Source organism: Poromitra crassiceps (assembly GCF_964638095.1).
Source record: "Poromitra crassiceps genome assembly, chromosome: 4".
NCBI lineage: Eukaryota > Metazoa > Chordata > Actinopteri > Beryciformes > Melamphaidae > Poromitra > Poromitra crassiceps.
Window position 1 is genome coordinate 14869027 of NC_139626.1, and position 17500 is coordinate 14886526.

General features: G+C 45.3%; 1 protein-coding gene across 2 annotated transcripts in view; it reads right to left on the reverse strand.

Annotated features, from left to right (window-relative positions):
- The window catches only part of LOC310774488 (transcription factor COE3-like), a gene marked incomplete at both ends in the record, with an annotated part of 80577 nt that overhangs the window by 23604 nt on the left and 39473 nt on the right, over positions 1–17500 (reverse strand). For both annotated transcript variants that reach the window (XM_083634568.1, XM_083634567.1), the window contains 2 exons: positions 1795–1921; positions 2038–2171. In XM_083634568.1, coding sequence (XP_083490694.1) covers positions 1795–1921; positions 2038–2171 — 261 coding nt within the window. The remainder of the gene's footprint in view (positions 1–1794; positions 1922–2037; positions 2172–17500) is intronic.

Consider the following 17500-nt stretch of genomic DNA (forward strand, 5'->3'; position numbering starts at 1 on the left):
AGGAGTGGATCCAATCCGGGTCGGGGCGAGGTCCGTAGCTATAGGACATGATGGTCTTATGAGAGTCAGGGTTCAAGGGGTGGGTAGGAGGAGTGGGTGGCGGGATGTGGGGTTAGGGTTCTGGTCATATTATAGCAGACTGGAGACATTGGCCTTGATGGAGGTCTGTGCTCTCCGAGTGCACGTCTACTTTCTAACATGTTTTCATATGAGCCACGCCTCCTTCTTCTAGTTGTCTTTATAGTCGTCGCTCTCAGTGTGAACGGGCCGTGAGTCCTCTGATGTGACTGAAGGTAACTGCCCTGATCACTCACACACCCACACACACATGCACATACACACACACATACAAACACACACACACGCACGCGCGCACACACACACACGCACGTGCGTGCGCACACACACACACAGACCCGTACACAGACACACACACACACCCACACACACAGACGCAGCACAGAACCAGGTGTGTGAGTGTGTGTGTGTGTGTGTGTTTTTTTTAGATTCCTGCTTCCGTTTTAAAGTCATTAACATGAAGGGCCGTGTTGAGCCAACACACACACACACACACACACACACACACACACACACACACACACACACACACACACACACACACACACACAGACACACACAGGGTTCCAGGGTTAATGGCTTTTAAATGCCTGTAATTACTCTGACTGGAGTCTGAACAATAACTCCTCTCCTCTCCTCTCTCACCCTCTCCTCTCTCACCCTCTCTCCTTCCCCGCTGTTTCTCTCTCCTCTCGCACCCTCTCTCTCTCCTCTCTCTCTTTCTCCTTTCTCGCCTTCTCTCTCCCCTCTCTTTCGCCTTTTCACACTCTCTCCTTCCCCACTGTCTCTCTCTCCTCTCGCACCCTCTCTCTTTCTCCTCTCTCGCCTTCTCTCTCCCCTCTCTTTTGCCTTTTCACACTCTCTCTTTCCCCGCTGTCTCTCTCTCCTCTCTCATCCTCTCTCTCTCGCCCTCTCTTTCTCCTCTCTCGCCCTCTCTCTTTCTCCTCTTCCCCCTCTCTCCTTCCCCACTGTCTCTCTCTCCTCTCTCACCCTCTCTCTCTCCTCTCTCTGTAGCTCTCCCTCTTCTCTCTCACACCTCTCCTGCCCTCTCTCTCTCTTCTCGCTCTGTGACAAAAATGGAAGAAGAAATATATTCCAAACTGACCAAAGTCAAATAGAAAAGGGTGGCTTTCTGGAGAGAGAGAGAGAGAGAGAGAGAGAGAGAGAGAGAGAGAGAGAGAGGGAGGGAGGGAGGGAGGGCGAGACAGAGATAGTTTCAGGGTTAATGATGACAGCTTTCAGAGGAGAGGATGACTGACAGTTGTATCTCTCTCTCTCTCTCTCTCTCTCTCTCTCTCTCAGTTTAGTTTTCAGTATGATCCATCAGCGTGACATGATGAATCAGCGTGACATCATGAATCAGCGTGACATCATATGATGAATCAGCGTGACATCATATGATGAATCAGCGTGACATCACAACACAAACGTACTTCGGGATGCCACTGCAGCAGCAACCAGTTTTGAGGACATCGCTGATCTAATGTATTCTGACTCTATAAAATACCTCCACATGTGCTGTACATGTAGACTGTGTGGGTGGTTGGTGTGCAGAGCTGCACTGTCCAACGTCGTCCTGAAAGAGCAGCTAGAAGGACCGTGTGTGTGTGTGTGTGTGTGTGTGTGTGTGTGTGTGTGTGTGTGTGTGTGTGTGTGCGTGTGTGTATGTGTGTGTGTTTGTGCACGTGCGTGTGTGTGTGTGTGTGTGTGTGTTACCTGTGTAAACGAAGCGGCCCGGCGCTCCCTTACAGAACTGTTTGGACTTGTAGGAGAGCGTGACCTCGACGACCCCAGGGATGTGACGAGGAGGAGTCTGCACCCGGATTGCATGGGGGGTGATCAGCTGAGAGAGAGAGAGAGAGAGAGAGAGAGAGATGTGGTGATGTGTGTGTGGGGAGATGTGTGTGTACGTGTGCGGGGGAAATTGTTTCCCGAGAATTCCCGAGATTTGGGTGCTACCTCGCTCCAGACCAGCATGGTACCGAAGACAACCTGCAGTCCGTCAAAGAAGTTGTCTCCTATGATGATGACTGTGGCGCCCCCTGTGGTCCAACCCTCACTGGGACTGATTGCCTTGATGCAGGGAGTGGCTGCTGGACACAGAGAGACAGGCAGAGAGAGAGAGAGAGAGAGAGAGAGAGAGAGGGAGACAGGCAGAGGGAGAGAGAGAGAGAGAGAGAGGTATAGACAGGGGAGAGACAGGCAGAAACACAGAAAAGTATAAATGTTAGCATGCAAAAAGAATTCAGCTCAATACGAGAAGTAGTTTTGTTTTTTGTTTCTTCAACAATAGAAAACAAGACAGAAAAAAAATTCTTGGCTTGAATTTGACGAGGACAGCACGTTGACTTTGATGTTTATTTTAGTGGGATCTCATCAGCTGTTTACAGGCTGTGACCTGTGACTGAATACTGTGTGGGAGGAGCTGCTGTTACCATGGTTACCACTGTGTGGGAGGAGCTGCTGTTACCATGGTTACCACTGTGTGGGAGGAGCTGCTGTTACCACGGCTACCATTGTACTAGAGTTCACAAAGGGCCTGAACATTGAAACCCAAATGGGAACCGACCCGTACAGTAGGCCAGGAAAACTCAACTTGCTTTGCCCGGGGGCCACTTTCGTGAAATGATAGAAGGCCAGGGGCCAGTTAATAAACAATCAATATACATTTTTCTGTAGCGGATTGTCGGTTTTTGGGGTGTCAGCCAGAGTTTAGTCTGACAATGTTGTGCACACCGGATAGTTAGTTAGGTTAAGTACATACATAAGTGCCTGGGTAGCGAGCAGACGGCGGTATTTGACAATTTAGCAGCTAAATCATAGATTATTGAAAGATATTCCATATTCCAGACTGAAATGTATTGGGCAGGAGTATTGGCCAGAATGACATGAACATTTGGACACTTATTCAGCGGGTATCTTGCATGTTGCGTTCAGGTGCACTGTTAAAAAAAAAAAAAAAATTGCAATTCCATCGCGGGCCACACAGGGGGCGCCCGCAGGCCGCATGTGGCCCGCGTCCGCCAGTTGAGTATCACTGCAGTAGGCTACAGTACAGTACAATAAGTATAGTATAGTACAGTAGAGTATAGAATACTACAGTATAGTATAGTATAGTACAGTATAGTATAGAATACTACAGTATAGTATAGTATAGTATAGAATACTATAGTATAGTATAGTATAGTATAGTATAGTATAGTATAATATAGTATAGTATGTGTAGTATAGCATAGTATAGTATAGAATACTACAGTAAAGTATAGTATAGTATAGAATACTACAGTATAGTATAGAATACTATAGTATAGAATACTACAGTATAGTATAGTATAGTATAGTATATTATGGTATGGTATAGTATAGTATAGTATAGTATACTACAGTATAGTATAGTATAGTATAGTATAGTATAGTATATTATGGTATGGTATAGTATAGTATAGTATACTACAGTATAGTATAGTATAGTGTATAATGAGTGAGTCTGGTGTGACTTTTAATTGTGATATGCTTGAGAGACATTGTTTCAGTTTTGGGCATTGTTGGCAATTAAACGAGAGACATTTCTTGTTTTAGTTATTGTGGAAACTTATTTTGATACTCATCAGCAGCAGCCCATCAGTTCATTAAACTTTCAACCTGAGTTGAAACCTGTTTCGTCTGATTCATTCTCCAAGAGAGCAGAATTCTTTGCTAATGCATTGTGCATTTCTTAGTCGTATTGATTGTAGTGTGTGTGTGTGTGTGTGTGTGTGTGAGAGAGAGAGAGAGACAGAGAGAGAGAGAGAGAGAGAGAGAGGTGTATCGTTGTGATATTGACTTGGGGGCTGGGGCCAAAGTTTCAGGCCCTCGCAGTAGCACCTCTCTGAATTGACAATCAGCACCATGGACAGCTCTGAGTGCTCACGTGGAGATACATCAGCCTGCTGTAAACACACATGACAGGGCGTCTCCAGATCCTCAGCACGTTAAACAAAGAGAACACAGAAACTTAATTTTCAGGAAAAAAAATTATCGCAATTGGTGCCGCGGCTCCCTGCACTCACTCAGCTGAGGCAGGTTTCCTGTTTGCGGCTGCAGCCAGCCCAGTGCCCTGCAGGAAGAGGAGACAGCCATCTTTGCAAATATCGAGTTTTGAAATGCGTGTTTCAACATTCCGACCCAGTGATCCTTTGTATGGACATTAAAGGAAGACATTCACATATTTTGGTAAGTTTTGTTAGCTATATTTTGCAACTATTTTAACATAGACGGTATGGGCGCCCGCTTCCAAGCTGGGAACAGAGATAAACACCAGCCAGCCAGCATGCATCTGCATTCTGCAAGCAGGTCCGTGTAAAAAGTATTGAACACTGAAACGTGACGATGGAGCTATAAAATAAATTATTTTTGGACACTCGACCCAGCGAAAACCACATGGGATAGTTTAATATCCAGATTATGAAGCAACCCAATCGCCAGAATAAAATGTTAAAAACCAGAATATTTAAATAAATTATCAATCATTTAATTGATTAATTTCTGGTCATATGCAATATGGTGACAAAATAGTGAGAAAATCTATGAGAATCTGCAGACTTCAATAAATGTTTGAACCAGAAATAGCTTTATTATCAGAGTTTGGCAAAGTGATGACATAATGAGTGGTGTCCCATTTCCGAGGCGATTGTTTTCAACCCCTCCCCCTTGTGGCTCTGTTTTGAAGGGCAAAGAGGGGGAAGTGAGGGGCACTAAAAAGATCAGGAGTAGTTTAGGGGTAAAAATAAGAATTGGGATTGGGCCTTAATCTCCCCCCTGGCTTTGCCTCTGGCAGAGATAATAATAACATAACATAACATAACAGGGCATAAGATAACGTAACATAAACGTCTTAATAAATAAATAATACATTTGTTTCTGTCCCTCATGGTGTAAGAAAGTTCAGCTCTTTGGTATGGCAGCCGGCTGGGATTACCAACTAGAGATTACTGCCACCTTACACACACACATGCACGCATGCACGCAAGCACAACCACGCATGCACACACACACGCACAACAATGCGCGCGCGCACACACACACAGACACACATGCACGCACAAGCATGCGCACACACACACCGGCACACCCAGCCCCATCGTCCTTTAATTGGGTCGCAGCTTTTATCCGCTTTACTTAAGTTCACGACTCCACCCCCCCAACCCCCCACCCCCCCAGCACGCACACACACACACACACACACACACACACTCTCTCTCTCTCTCTCTCTCTCTCAGCCGGTAATGACTACTTCTGTCTCTTCTTTAATGTGAGGCTACAGATTAATTATAAAGTGAAATGAAAGCACAGTGTTCACGTGTGTGTGTGTGTGTGTGTGTGTGTGTGTGTGTGTGTGTGTGTGTGAATGTGAGAGGGGGTGGGGAGAGAGAGGCAGCTAATATAATATATAAAGACTTGACATCACATTAGAACACCTGACTTCTCTTCTCTTCCAATCTATTGTGGAAGTTCCTGTAACTCAGAGGTTCCCAAACCGGCGATTGCAGCCCCCTAGGGGAGAATAGAGGGAATGCTAATTCAGGTCGAGAGCACCTGCTGTTAAAAGTAAGGAAATCCAAGTTGCTGCACTGTTCCTAAGTTCAATGTCAAACAAAAATGAAGTTAATTGTATTTTCTAAATGTGAAAATAATATTCAATAATGTTTAAAAAGAAACATGTCGGAAAGTACTGTATCAAATCTTTGTGGAAGTTGATTGTATTTTTTCTTTTCAGTAAAAAAAAATGAACTGAGAGATTAAATGTCCTTACACACCGAGCACGTTTTTTTCGTGCGATTAATTCGCACGTCAATAATATTTTCCGAACCTATATCAGTCAATGCAACCGTGCATACCAACGGCGAAGTTTCGCCCAGCGTTTTTGCGTGTTTATTTTTTCGAACCACGGTCGATTTTTCAGAAATTCGCTTCCGACGTGTACACATCTGTGGCTGTGATTGACAGGTGGGTCAATACTCGCATCGCAATTTCGTGCCGTATATTCGCATCGCTCTTGATGTGTAAGGACCTTAAATGTGTACTATTTATTTTATACGGCGGGGGGGGGGGGGGGGGGGGGGCATTGAGAGCAAGCTCTTTTTCAAGGACGCCCTGATTACAGAGAGAGAGGGGGGGTAAAAAAGATATCAGCATGTTTGTGGCACTTTACATGTCATAGAAGTTTTTAATGAATAATAGTTGATTGCTTCACTGAATAATCTGCTGTTCTGCAAATTTAGCAGCAGGATTTGATGTCCTGGCGTTTGTATTTTAATGGGACATTGATGCGTAACGATGGGCTGTACCATTTCCTCCAATTCATTGGTGAATCTAACTAAGTGAACGGCTGCACCTCACAGCATACTGCACGGAGACTGACCACAAAGGCATTGCTTATCTTGTTTATGGGTGATATGGCAAATAGGTGAATCTCCCTAAAAGTTGGCCTACAGTATCCCTTTAACTAGAAGCAAAGTTAGAGCTATGTCCTGTTTTTGTCGATTAATTAGCTCATTATGCCAATTACTCAAATTGCTCAACATGCAACTTTTGGCAACCAAGTTGAATTTCATCCGCTCTGTCTAGATGACATTTCAATCATAAAAGTTCATAGGAAACACCACTACTGGGTCCAATAAATGTCCGGTAGACTCAAAAAAGAAAAGATGTTGCAACGATACTTTTATTTATTTACGCGACTGTGCCCAGAGCGGGCTTGGAAATTCAAACATATAATCAATATAATCGCCGTGGCTCTGACTGGCATTGGGAGGCAGTGTGTTCCCATCACAAACTTGACTATTGGAATCTGTAGCCCTCATACACTTACAGATTTTGGTGCCAGCTGCATGGCCAACAACTGCCCACATCTGCAGACTAGTGCAGACTTGACTGTGAATCCTGGCTACATACAATTGGTGGAATAGTCTTGTGATGTAAACTCAGCTTAATGTAATGTGGTACTGTATAATGGCATGTGTGAACGGGGCTACTGATAGTGTTGTACTGGCTTACTGGTATTTGAGAGAGAGAGAGAGAGAGAGAGAGAGAGAGAGAGAGAGAGACGGATGAGAGTGTCAAGGGAAGTCATATAGAGAGAGAGAGAGAGAGAGAGAGAGAGAGAGAGAGAGAGAGAGGTGGAGGGAGAGAGGGGGCAGGGCGTCTCCGCTCGTTCGTCTGCTGGGGTTTGGAGAGAGAGGAGAGAGATGAGAGGAGAATAAGGATGAGGAGAGAGAGAGAGAGAGAGAGAGAGAGAGAGAGAGTGTGTGTGTGTGTGTGTGTGTGTGTGTGTGTGTGTGTGGGGGGGGGGGTGGGGGGGTTGGTTGAGTGAGTGAGTGAGTGCGTGCGTGCGTGAGCGAGTGTGCACGTGCGTGAAACTGAAATGTAACTGACAGCTTCCAACGAAACACCTAGAAGAACATTTCTTCATTTAAATGTCAGTTTGTGCCTCTCTGTTCTTATTTCCACCTCTGCGTGTCTGTTCCGTATCTGTACTCTCTGTTCTTATTTCCACCTCTGCGTGTCTGTCCGTATCTGTATTTCCGTGTTCTTTTATGATAGTCACGATGAAATGGCATTTTGAGAACCTCTTGTTTTCCTGAATGTGATCTTACTCCTGTTCAAACAGGATGTGGGGTGTAAGTAAATAAAAATAGCACGTGAATTTATGTCTGATTGAATTTTATTTTATTTGAGTTAGTGACATTTTCGTCTTGAGAACATGTTAATTGTTGATTCCCATGTTAGTTCAGTGTGAGGTTTAAGGAAACTGGTAAACCTGCCATTGGCTACGTTTCCCAACAAAGAAGCTTCTTAAGGAGTTAAGAAGCTTCTTAAGGAGTTAAGAAGGCTCCAAAGAAGTGTTTCCCAAACGCCTTCTTAACAGCCTTCTTAACACACCGCTAAAGAAGGCTCTTAAGAAGCATCTTAACTGGTAGCCTGGGTAAACCCAGCCCCCAGTGACCTGCTCTCAGGCTTACCCTGCTTACAGTCACAAGGTTTGGTGACTGAGACTGAGAACTCTGAGAGCAGGTCACGTGGCGGCTGGGTTCACCCAGGCTACTTAACTGGAGCTGTCCACCATATCGGTGCTGAAAACAAATCAATCGATGCCAAGCTAATCGATTGTTCCACATAATTACATGCTCATAAATGAAGTTTAGATGTAACAAGTGGCATCCTACTCACCCCATCAATAAATAACACTAAAAATGAGCAGGGAAACGAGGCGCCCGAACGCGATTATAATACTAACGGCGGGATTGCACTGGTTGCATTTGCGTTGCGTTGCGGCTGTTCTGTTCGGTTTTGCTCCGTGCTCTGTGCTCCGCCAACACTAACCGGCTGCGTGCAGAGCCCGTCACGGCGCCGCTCCGCCAGACAGCTAGAGTGACGAGACCGACAGGTTCTCACGGTAAAATCGCGCGAGACAATTTGTATGTGGGATAAATACAACGACAAACAGGCAGAAGATCCTTGTTCCCAACTGGAGAAGCAGAGGAGGGGTGGACTTGCTTGGTGTTGTCCTTGTAAAAAGGATGGGTCGTGTCATAAATTATTTTGTGGTTTTCCACTTCAATTATGAACTTTTCCTCATACATGTTTGTCCTCTGGCTTGATATTGAATGCTGTAAACACCTCTGCCCTGTTGATTTCATGCCTGGCTCCGCCCAACTTGCTGCAGCTCTGCTCCGTCATCCGTGAAAAATAGAAGCCTTACGTATTTTTTTCGGAGAGCTCCAGATCGTCAGAGCTGGGACGGAGTAGACACGCAACGCAGCGGAGTAGGTGGGAGTTGACACAATGATTAGAGTGGAAACGTATCGGCTCCGATACCGTACCGCAGCGCAGACGGACCGAACACGGACCTAGTGGAATGTAGGCGTAATTGCGGGCTGAATCCCATTTCCCTGCTGTTCTGCCTACCTATTCCAAGTAGGATAACGTTATGTACCATTCATTTGCAATGTGTATGTAATGTGCTAAACAAATTAAATAGCCTTGCTCGCATTGCCCATTACAAATATTAAACACCAGGTTCCCCCACAAAAGTATCATTACACACGCAGAAGAATATCTGAAAACGTCAACTAACTGACGCAAATAATGACCAATGACCTGGATAAAAGTATCCCTAAGTTGGAGAGTGGCTATATTTGTTGATGTGCCCCGCGGCATTGGTTGTGTGTGTGCATTTGATGGGGATGAACTACTGTATCTCAAGATTCAAGATTCAAGATTCAAGATTTCAAGATTCAAGATTTTTTATTGTCACTCCATGGTACAAGTATCACGTGTGAAATTATTGTGCTGTGAACTCCGTTTACAACATAGTACAAATATAACAGGGCATATGAGTGCAAAAACAACAAGAGACACAACAAGCAATAAGGCAGTATAGTGATAAGACAAGTCAGAGACAGTGGCATATTCACTGCACATAGGTGCACATGTCATGTGCATACTTTAGACGTGCTTAAACATTTTAAATTCGGCGTATTTGACATACAGGTGCAAATAGCATATTCCTTATTAAACATACAATTAAACTCTGCGTTTTAGATTCGGCGTATTTGACATACAGGTGCAAATAGCATATTCCTTATTAAACATACAATTAAACATTAGACATACGTAATGGTAGCAGCTACAGTACGGTACAGTACGGCTACTACACTATTTGTGTATGTTAAGGAGTCTCGTGGCCTGCGGGAAGAAACTGTTCCTCAAGCGATTTGTGCGTGCTTTTGGAACCCTGTATCTTCTCCCTGAGGGTAACAGGGAGAACAGGCTGTTGTGGGGATGGTTTGTGTCTTTGATGATCTTCAGGGACCTCCTGAGGCACCGCTGTTTATACAGTTCATGCAGTTCTGGCAACTCACATCCTGTTACGTGCTGGGCCACGCGTCTCACTCTCCGTAGCGCCCTGCGGTCCATGGTGGTACAGTTCCCGTACCAGGTGGTGAAGCAGCCAGTCAGCAGGCTTTCAATGGTGCCTCTGTAGAAGTCCGTGAGGATTTCTGGCCTTAGCCCAAATTTCTTTAGGCGCCTGAGTCCGTGTATTCGCTGTTGGGCCTTTTTGACAACAGTGGCGGTGTGGCCGGCCCAAGTCAGGTCCTGGTGGATGTTGACTCCCAGGTACTTGAAGCTGTCCACCCTTTCCACCACTGTGCCGTTGATGGTGATTGGGGGGTGTGTGCCCCCCCCCCTCCTGTAGTCTACAATGATCTCCTTGGTCTTGGAGACGTTCAGAGAGAGGTGGTTGTCCTGGCACCATTGTTCCAGGGCCCCCACCTCCTCTCTGTAGGCCGTCTCGTCGCCCCCCCGAGATCAGCCCCACGACTGCTGTGTCGTCTGCAAACTTCACGATGGTGTTCGACGTTTGAGTCGCCACGCAGTCGTGGGTGTAGAGGTCGTACCAGAAGGGGCTGGAGACGCACCCCTGGGGCGCTCCTATGCTGATGGTCAGTGGGGAGGAGGTGAGGTTGCCCACCCTCACCACCTGGCGGCGGTCTGTCAGGAAATCCAGGATCCAGTCGCACATTGCTGTGTTTAGTCCCAGATCCTTGAGCTTGTGTACCAGCCTGGAGGGTACTATGGTGTTGAATGCTGAGCTGTAGTCCACGAACAGTATTCTTACATAGGTGTCCTTCCCCTCCAGGTGGGACAGGGCGGTGTGGAGCACGTGTGCTACTGCATCCGCTGTGCTCCTGTTGGGGCGGTATGCAAATTGTAGCGGGTCGTGGTCCGGGGGGAGTGTGGGGCGGATCTGTGATATGACCAGCTTTTCAAGGCACTTGCTGGCTATTGGCGTGAGGGCTATTGGGCGCCAGTCATTGAGTCTCATAGTGTTTGTGCATGCAAATGTGGGATGGTTGTAGAACAGGAGATCTTAACCTATTTTAATTCAAGGCCCACTTCTGATTGTTAAAACATTTCTGAGGACCACCTTCCCAAATAAATGATAGGTTATCATTGCGATATCTTGATGTGAGAGGTCCTCTGCGGCCCACTAGATGGCACTCTGAGGCCCACCAGTGGGCCACGACCCAGTGGTTGAGAAACACTGTTGTAGAATAACCTAATCGTGGTCATGTTAAACTTGATTAAACATTATTTATTTCAGACATGGACTGCAGTTCAAATTGCTTTATATACACAGCATACAACAAAGGGTAAAGTAGGAGCGAGAAAAATTGCGAGAAACACTACAGAGCAACATCTCAATTAAAATTAAAATTTAAGCGACCTTGGGTTCTGTGAAAGGTGCTATATAAATCCACAACATTCTTATTATAAAAGGAATCCATTCTGATTAGAGGAATATAGCCTACGGTAAAACATTTAAAACACAAGTAACCATATTACATAGAGGGGAGATTTTCAAGTGTTCCCCAATTTTAAACACTAAAGGGTGCATGAAAGAAAGGAAAAGGGAAAAACACAAGAGGAACAGTGGACACTAATATATCTCCTTTTGCCTGACGCGGCCAGTGTTTCGTCATTAAGAAGGTGTTAAGAATGCCGCAGACCCTTCTTACAAAACCTTCTTAACGAAAGATCATCTTAGCGCTAAGAAGCTTTTGGGAAACATAGCCTTCTTAACGAAAGATCATTTTAGGCTAAGAAGCAATCGGGAAACGCATTGGCTTCTTACGGGAGCCTTAAGAAGGGTCAAAGAAGCTTCTTAGCGCTAAGGCCTTGGCCACACTGATCCGTCAGAAAATGGACAGAATTATTGAACGGACAGATGTCTGTCCGATGCATGAGAACTGAGTCTACGTCAAACCCCTCGCCGAAAGCGCCGGGGCTGCTCCGCGGCCGGCGAGCCTGCCTGCGCAGCCTGCGTGCAGCTCCTTGGAAATGTGACTCGATGCAAATGACATGAACAGCGCGAGTATAATATAATGTAGTAGATCATGTGCAGATAACTGGAGAGAAGTATATGCACTACATTCTCCCCTTGGACTAACTTCTAGTCACTGAAATCCTAGTGAAATCACACAATTTTACTCATTTTGCTGGGGAATCCCTTATAGCCTCGTTCACCGCCTCGGCCATCTTCTTTGAAAAGTTGAAACAAATCTTGGAACGCCTCCTCCCGAGACCTCGACTCTGATTGGCTAAACGGACAGTGACTATCCGACCATGCGACCATCCGATACGTCCGTCCAGAAAAAGTTCATCCCTCTTCAACTTTCTGTCCATCAAAACGTATGCAAATTTTCTGGATACGTACGCTTCTGAGTGCTCCACGGACAGTCGGACAGTTGTCATTGAAAATGAATGGAAGTGAACAGAGAAATGAACGCACACGGACAGACACCACGGATCAGTGTGGCCAAGGCCTAAGAAGCTTTTGGGAAATGCATGCCTTCTTAACGAAAGATCATCTTAGGCTAAGAAGCAATTGGGAAACGCGTTTGCTTCTTAAGGGGGCCTTAAGAAGGGTCAAAGAAGCTTCTTAGCGCTAAGAAGCTTTTGGGAAACGCATGCCTTCTTAACGAAAGATCATCTTAGGCTAAGAAGCAATTGGGAAACGCGTTTGCTTCTTAATAAGGGGGCCTTAAGAAGGGTTAAAGAAGCTTCTTAGCGCTAAGAAGCTTTTGGGAAACTCAGCCATTATTAGTCAACATAAGAACATTAGTCTACTTAATTCGAAAACTTAAAGGGATAGTTCAGTTTTTTTGATGTGGGGTTGTATGAGGTATTTGCATACAGTCAGTGTACTACTATACATGTAGTAGAATGCAGCCGGCTCGGTCCCAGTTTGGAGAAATAGTAGTAGTACACTGACTGTATGCAAGACAAGTACCTCATACAACCCCCACATAAAAAAAACTGAACTATCACTTTAAGTTCAATTGCTGCCTTAAAAAGGTGAGTAAACTTAACTAAAAGTATCAAGTTTAAACAACAAATGATCATTCATTAAATAACTTTTTGAGTTGAAAAAAAGCTTTTCTTCAAGTTGACTTTACTCACCTTTTTAAGGCAGCAATTGGGTAGGTTTTTAAGTAGAAACACACGGGTTCTTCTTCCAGTGTGCACACATACACACGCACACACACACACACACACACACACACACACACACACACACACACAGTCCCGTGGGTGTAACCCCCTCTCATTTGACTGCTCTCTCATTTGACTGCTTACACTGGTTGTGTGTGTGTGTGTGTGTGTGTGTGTGTGTGTGTGTGTGTGTGTGTGTGTGCGTGTGCGTGAGAGAGAGAGAGAGATGGGGAGGGGTGGTTTCCATGGTTACTGGCTTTAATTAGGAGGGCAATTAAAGAGGTTGAACAGCCCCGTGAAAAAGACACACACACACACACACACACACACACACACACGTGCGCACACGCACGCATGCACGCACACACACACACACACCTCTCTGGGGATGTTGAGGCGTCTGGCCGACCTACCCACGAGCCACTGGGGTGATTTCTCTTCAAAGACTAAATTACTCTCTGTTCTCCTGTTTCAAGCTGTTTCTTACCAAGGCTGTCCTGTTACAAAAGCTGTCCCGTTACCAAGGCTGTCCCGTTACCAAGGCTGTCCTGTTATCAAGGTTGTCCCGTTATCAAGGGTGTCCCATTACCAAGGATGTCCCGTTACCAAGGCTGTCCTGTTATCAAGGGTGTCCCATTACCAAGGATGTCCCGTTACCAAGGCTGTCCTGTTATCAAGGCTGTCCTGTTATCAAGGGTGTCCCATTACCACGGATGTCCCGTTACCAAGGCTGTCCTGTTATCAAGGTTGTCCCGTTATCAAGGGTGTCCCATTACCAAGGATGTCCCGTTACCAAGGCTGTCCTGTTATCAAGGTTGTCCCGTTATCAAGGGTGTCCCATTACCAAGGATGTCCCGTTACCAAGGCTGTCCTGTTACCAAGGCTGTCCTGTTACCAAGGCTGTCCTGTTACCAAGGCTGTCCTGTTACCAAGGCTGTCCTGTTATCAAGGGTGTCCCGTTACCAAGGTTGTCCCGTTATCAAGGCTGTCCTGTTACCAAGGCTGTCCTGTTACCAAGGCTGTCCTGTTACCAAGGCTGTCCTGTTACCAAGGCTGTCCTGTTATCAAGGCTGTCCTGTTACCAAGGCTGTCCTGTTATCAAGGCTGTCCTGTTACCAAGGCTGTCCTGTTACCAAGGCTGTCCTGTTACCAAGGCTGTCCTGTTACCAAGGCTGTCCTGTTACCAAGGCTGTCCTGTTACCAAGGCTGTCCTGTTACCAAGGCTGTCCCGTTACCAAGGCTGTCCTGTTATCAAGGGTGTCCCATTACCAAGGCTGTCCCGTTATCAAGGGTGTCCTGTTACCAAGGCTGTCCCGTTATCAAGGTTGTCCCATTACCAAGGATGTCCCTTAACCAAGGCTGTCCCGTTACCAAGGATGTCCCGTTACCAAGGCTGTCCTGTTATAAAGGTTGTCCCGTTATCAAGGGTGTCCCATTACCAAGGATGTCCCTTAACCAAGGCTGTCCCGTTACCAAGGGTGTCCCATTACCAAGGCTGTCCTGTTATAAAGGTTGTCCCGTTATCAAGGGTGTCCCCTTACCAAGGTTGTCAAAGTAAATCCATACCAGGAACTACTAATGACTGCACAGAGCGCATGCACCTCAGGAAAACGCGGAAGTAACTTTGGTTCCGCCACGTTAGTTCTGGCTATGGATTTACTTGACCGTTTCCAGTAACTTTGGATTCTTATTTCATGGCGTGGTGACTACGAGTCACAACATGTACATGTGAGTGTTTCCTGTAACTTTGGATTCTTATTTCATTTAAGCAATATCACACGAGAGGGAGTGCATTGTTGGCTAATATTGGCACTGCTGTGATTCGGTCGCAGGCACGAGGCCGCAGGCCGAGTGCCGTAGATAATCACAGCAGTGCCAATATTAGCCAACAATGCACGACCTCGAGTGTGATATTGCTTTTATACAACAGTTATATTATTAAACAAAGCTGATTAAAAAAATGACAAAAAGCTGAGAAAATAGATGATTTTTGTATTTATTCCTCCGCCAACAAAAATAGTCCCCCCAGCTTTCCCTTTGCAGAAAATGTAGCCTAATCAGCCTAATTAACTGCAGGCTGTCTAGCCTACTTTTTGTCATACACATTGATTTGCACGTTTCCATTTATTGTACAGCCAGTGAAGAGAACAGAGTCTGGTGACGGCATGGTTGACTGTCGCTTTGCAGGAGGCATGTCGGATACCGAGGATGAGCTTGTTTGATCTGATAGTATGTTGCTCCATCTTTTCCTGCTCTCCGTGGATGGTCGCCAATAACTTTTTAATGAGCTTTCAGACCTGCAAGACAAAAAAGTGTGGCGAAGTATCACTAATCACCGTCCTCGTTGTCATCCCGTCCTCGAATTTGTATTTATAGGCGTTAATCATCTTACCTGTGCCCACTCACTGCCATGATCTCCCTGGCTTCCAGTCCTGCATCAGACAGCTTCTGTATGGCGGTGGCCCGGAGGCAGTGGTTGGTGTAAGAGGCTCGTGTCCCCGCTTCTTTACACATCCTGGGTAACATCTGTGCCAACTGGTTTACTCCAAGCGGAGTTGCGGTGTACCAGACGCTATCTGTGACAGCTGCAATCCTCCTGGGCTGCAGATAGAGGGCTTTTGCGTCAGGTGGAAGTTTGCTCAAGTACTTTTCAAGAGAAACAATTGGACAGAGGGGGTTTCCTGGCTCCTCAAACATGGCACCCCTCCTATTTTCTCTGTCTCTCTCCAAAGGGTCTTTGTGATTTTTTGTTTCTTCATTGAAAGTCATTGTGAAAAACTTTGCTCCATTCTCGTCGTATTTTAGGGTGAATGAATCAGGTTTGAGAGCCCGATTCCCCTCTTTGCCCCTGCGTCCAAAATGCAACTGAATGTCATACCAGACCTTGTTCTGTAAACCCTTTGGATTGTCTGGGCGTAAAGCAGCAGATTGCTTTAAGATGAGCTGGTCTTCAGTTGAAATTGCCGGGTGATGTGTTGTTGTATCTTTCCCGGCTCGTCTGATCTGTTTCACAACGCCTTTGAAAACGTTATTAGCTGGAAGGAATTCAGCATCCTGCATTAAATTCCATGAACGGCTGAGAGGCGGCTCGTTGATATGGCGATTTAAACCAGCGCGAAGCCCAAGGTAACCGCTTATCCCATATAGCTCTCCTTTGTTCGTCCGTACGGATCCATAAAACTCCCTCAAAACAGTATTCAGCTCTGTCTTCTCAATTGACTGGAAGTTGATGGTCATAGTTTTTGAACGTAGCCAAGTTTGAAAGCAGTTCACAGCCCAGACTGTTTGCTTCACAGTGTTTGCTTCGTTTTTGTTTTTCTCCAAATCGTCAAGTCCTGCAGGTGAAATATGAGCAAACCTGGAGGTTTCCGTAGAAGAATGTTGCTCCCCTTCGTCCTCTTCTGACGAGCATTCATAGTTTAAATCAAAAGTTATGTTAGTAAAAAAATCCATCTTTGCGCTCTCGGTTACGCTTTGAATGACGTTCAATGTAACGTGACTGGTGTTTGTTTTGTTGATTAGAGCAGCTGTGAAGCGTGTTGATTAGAGCAGCTGTGAAGCGGAGTGATATAGCCTACTCTACACACAGTGAAGCGCCAGTGCATTATCGTGAAATATAGGCACTCGTAAGATCCCTCTTGTCCAATCAAATTGCTCGGCCGGAACTACCTGTTGTATAAGGCGTGGTAGATCATGCAACGCAACTATATACCGCAGTAAGGTTGGGATCATTTGGGCTGGGTATCGTTCAAAATTTTTCGATATCGATACCGTTTTGATACTTTGATTTCGATACCGGTTCCTGAATGATACTTTTTTCGATACCAATTTTTAGAAAAATCCATTTTAACAAAAATAAAACTGCATTACACATTGACAATTATGATACAAATCTTTAGTTTTTTTTTTCAAGTTTTACAGCAGAAAAAAATAAGACCTACTGTATTTAACATAACTTTAAGTTGTCTAAACTTATTGCTGTCCCTACAAAAAATATATAGTACTACAAAGGAAAGAAATGTAAAACAAATAAATCAGTGCAATAGTTTTCAGTGCAAAACGGAGAGTTGCAAATCAGTGTTTAATACTCACTGATGCAACAGAACGCTATTCTTGTCCAAACTGATGAGATGGCTCCACTTCATGCATGGAAGACAATAGTTGAGCATTGACTAGCCTATCAATATAGCCTTAATGGCACAAAGTGAATCCCATTTATATTCAACAAACTATCATGACATCAGCGTTTGTTAACGAGTTGCTAAAAATACATAATGGGCGATAACTGTCCGCTTGCATATAACGTTAACACTAATTAATTGAACATCTAACGCTAGCGTTGCAGATCAGTGTTTAATGCTCACTGCTGCAACAGAACTTCATT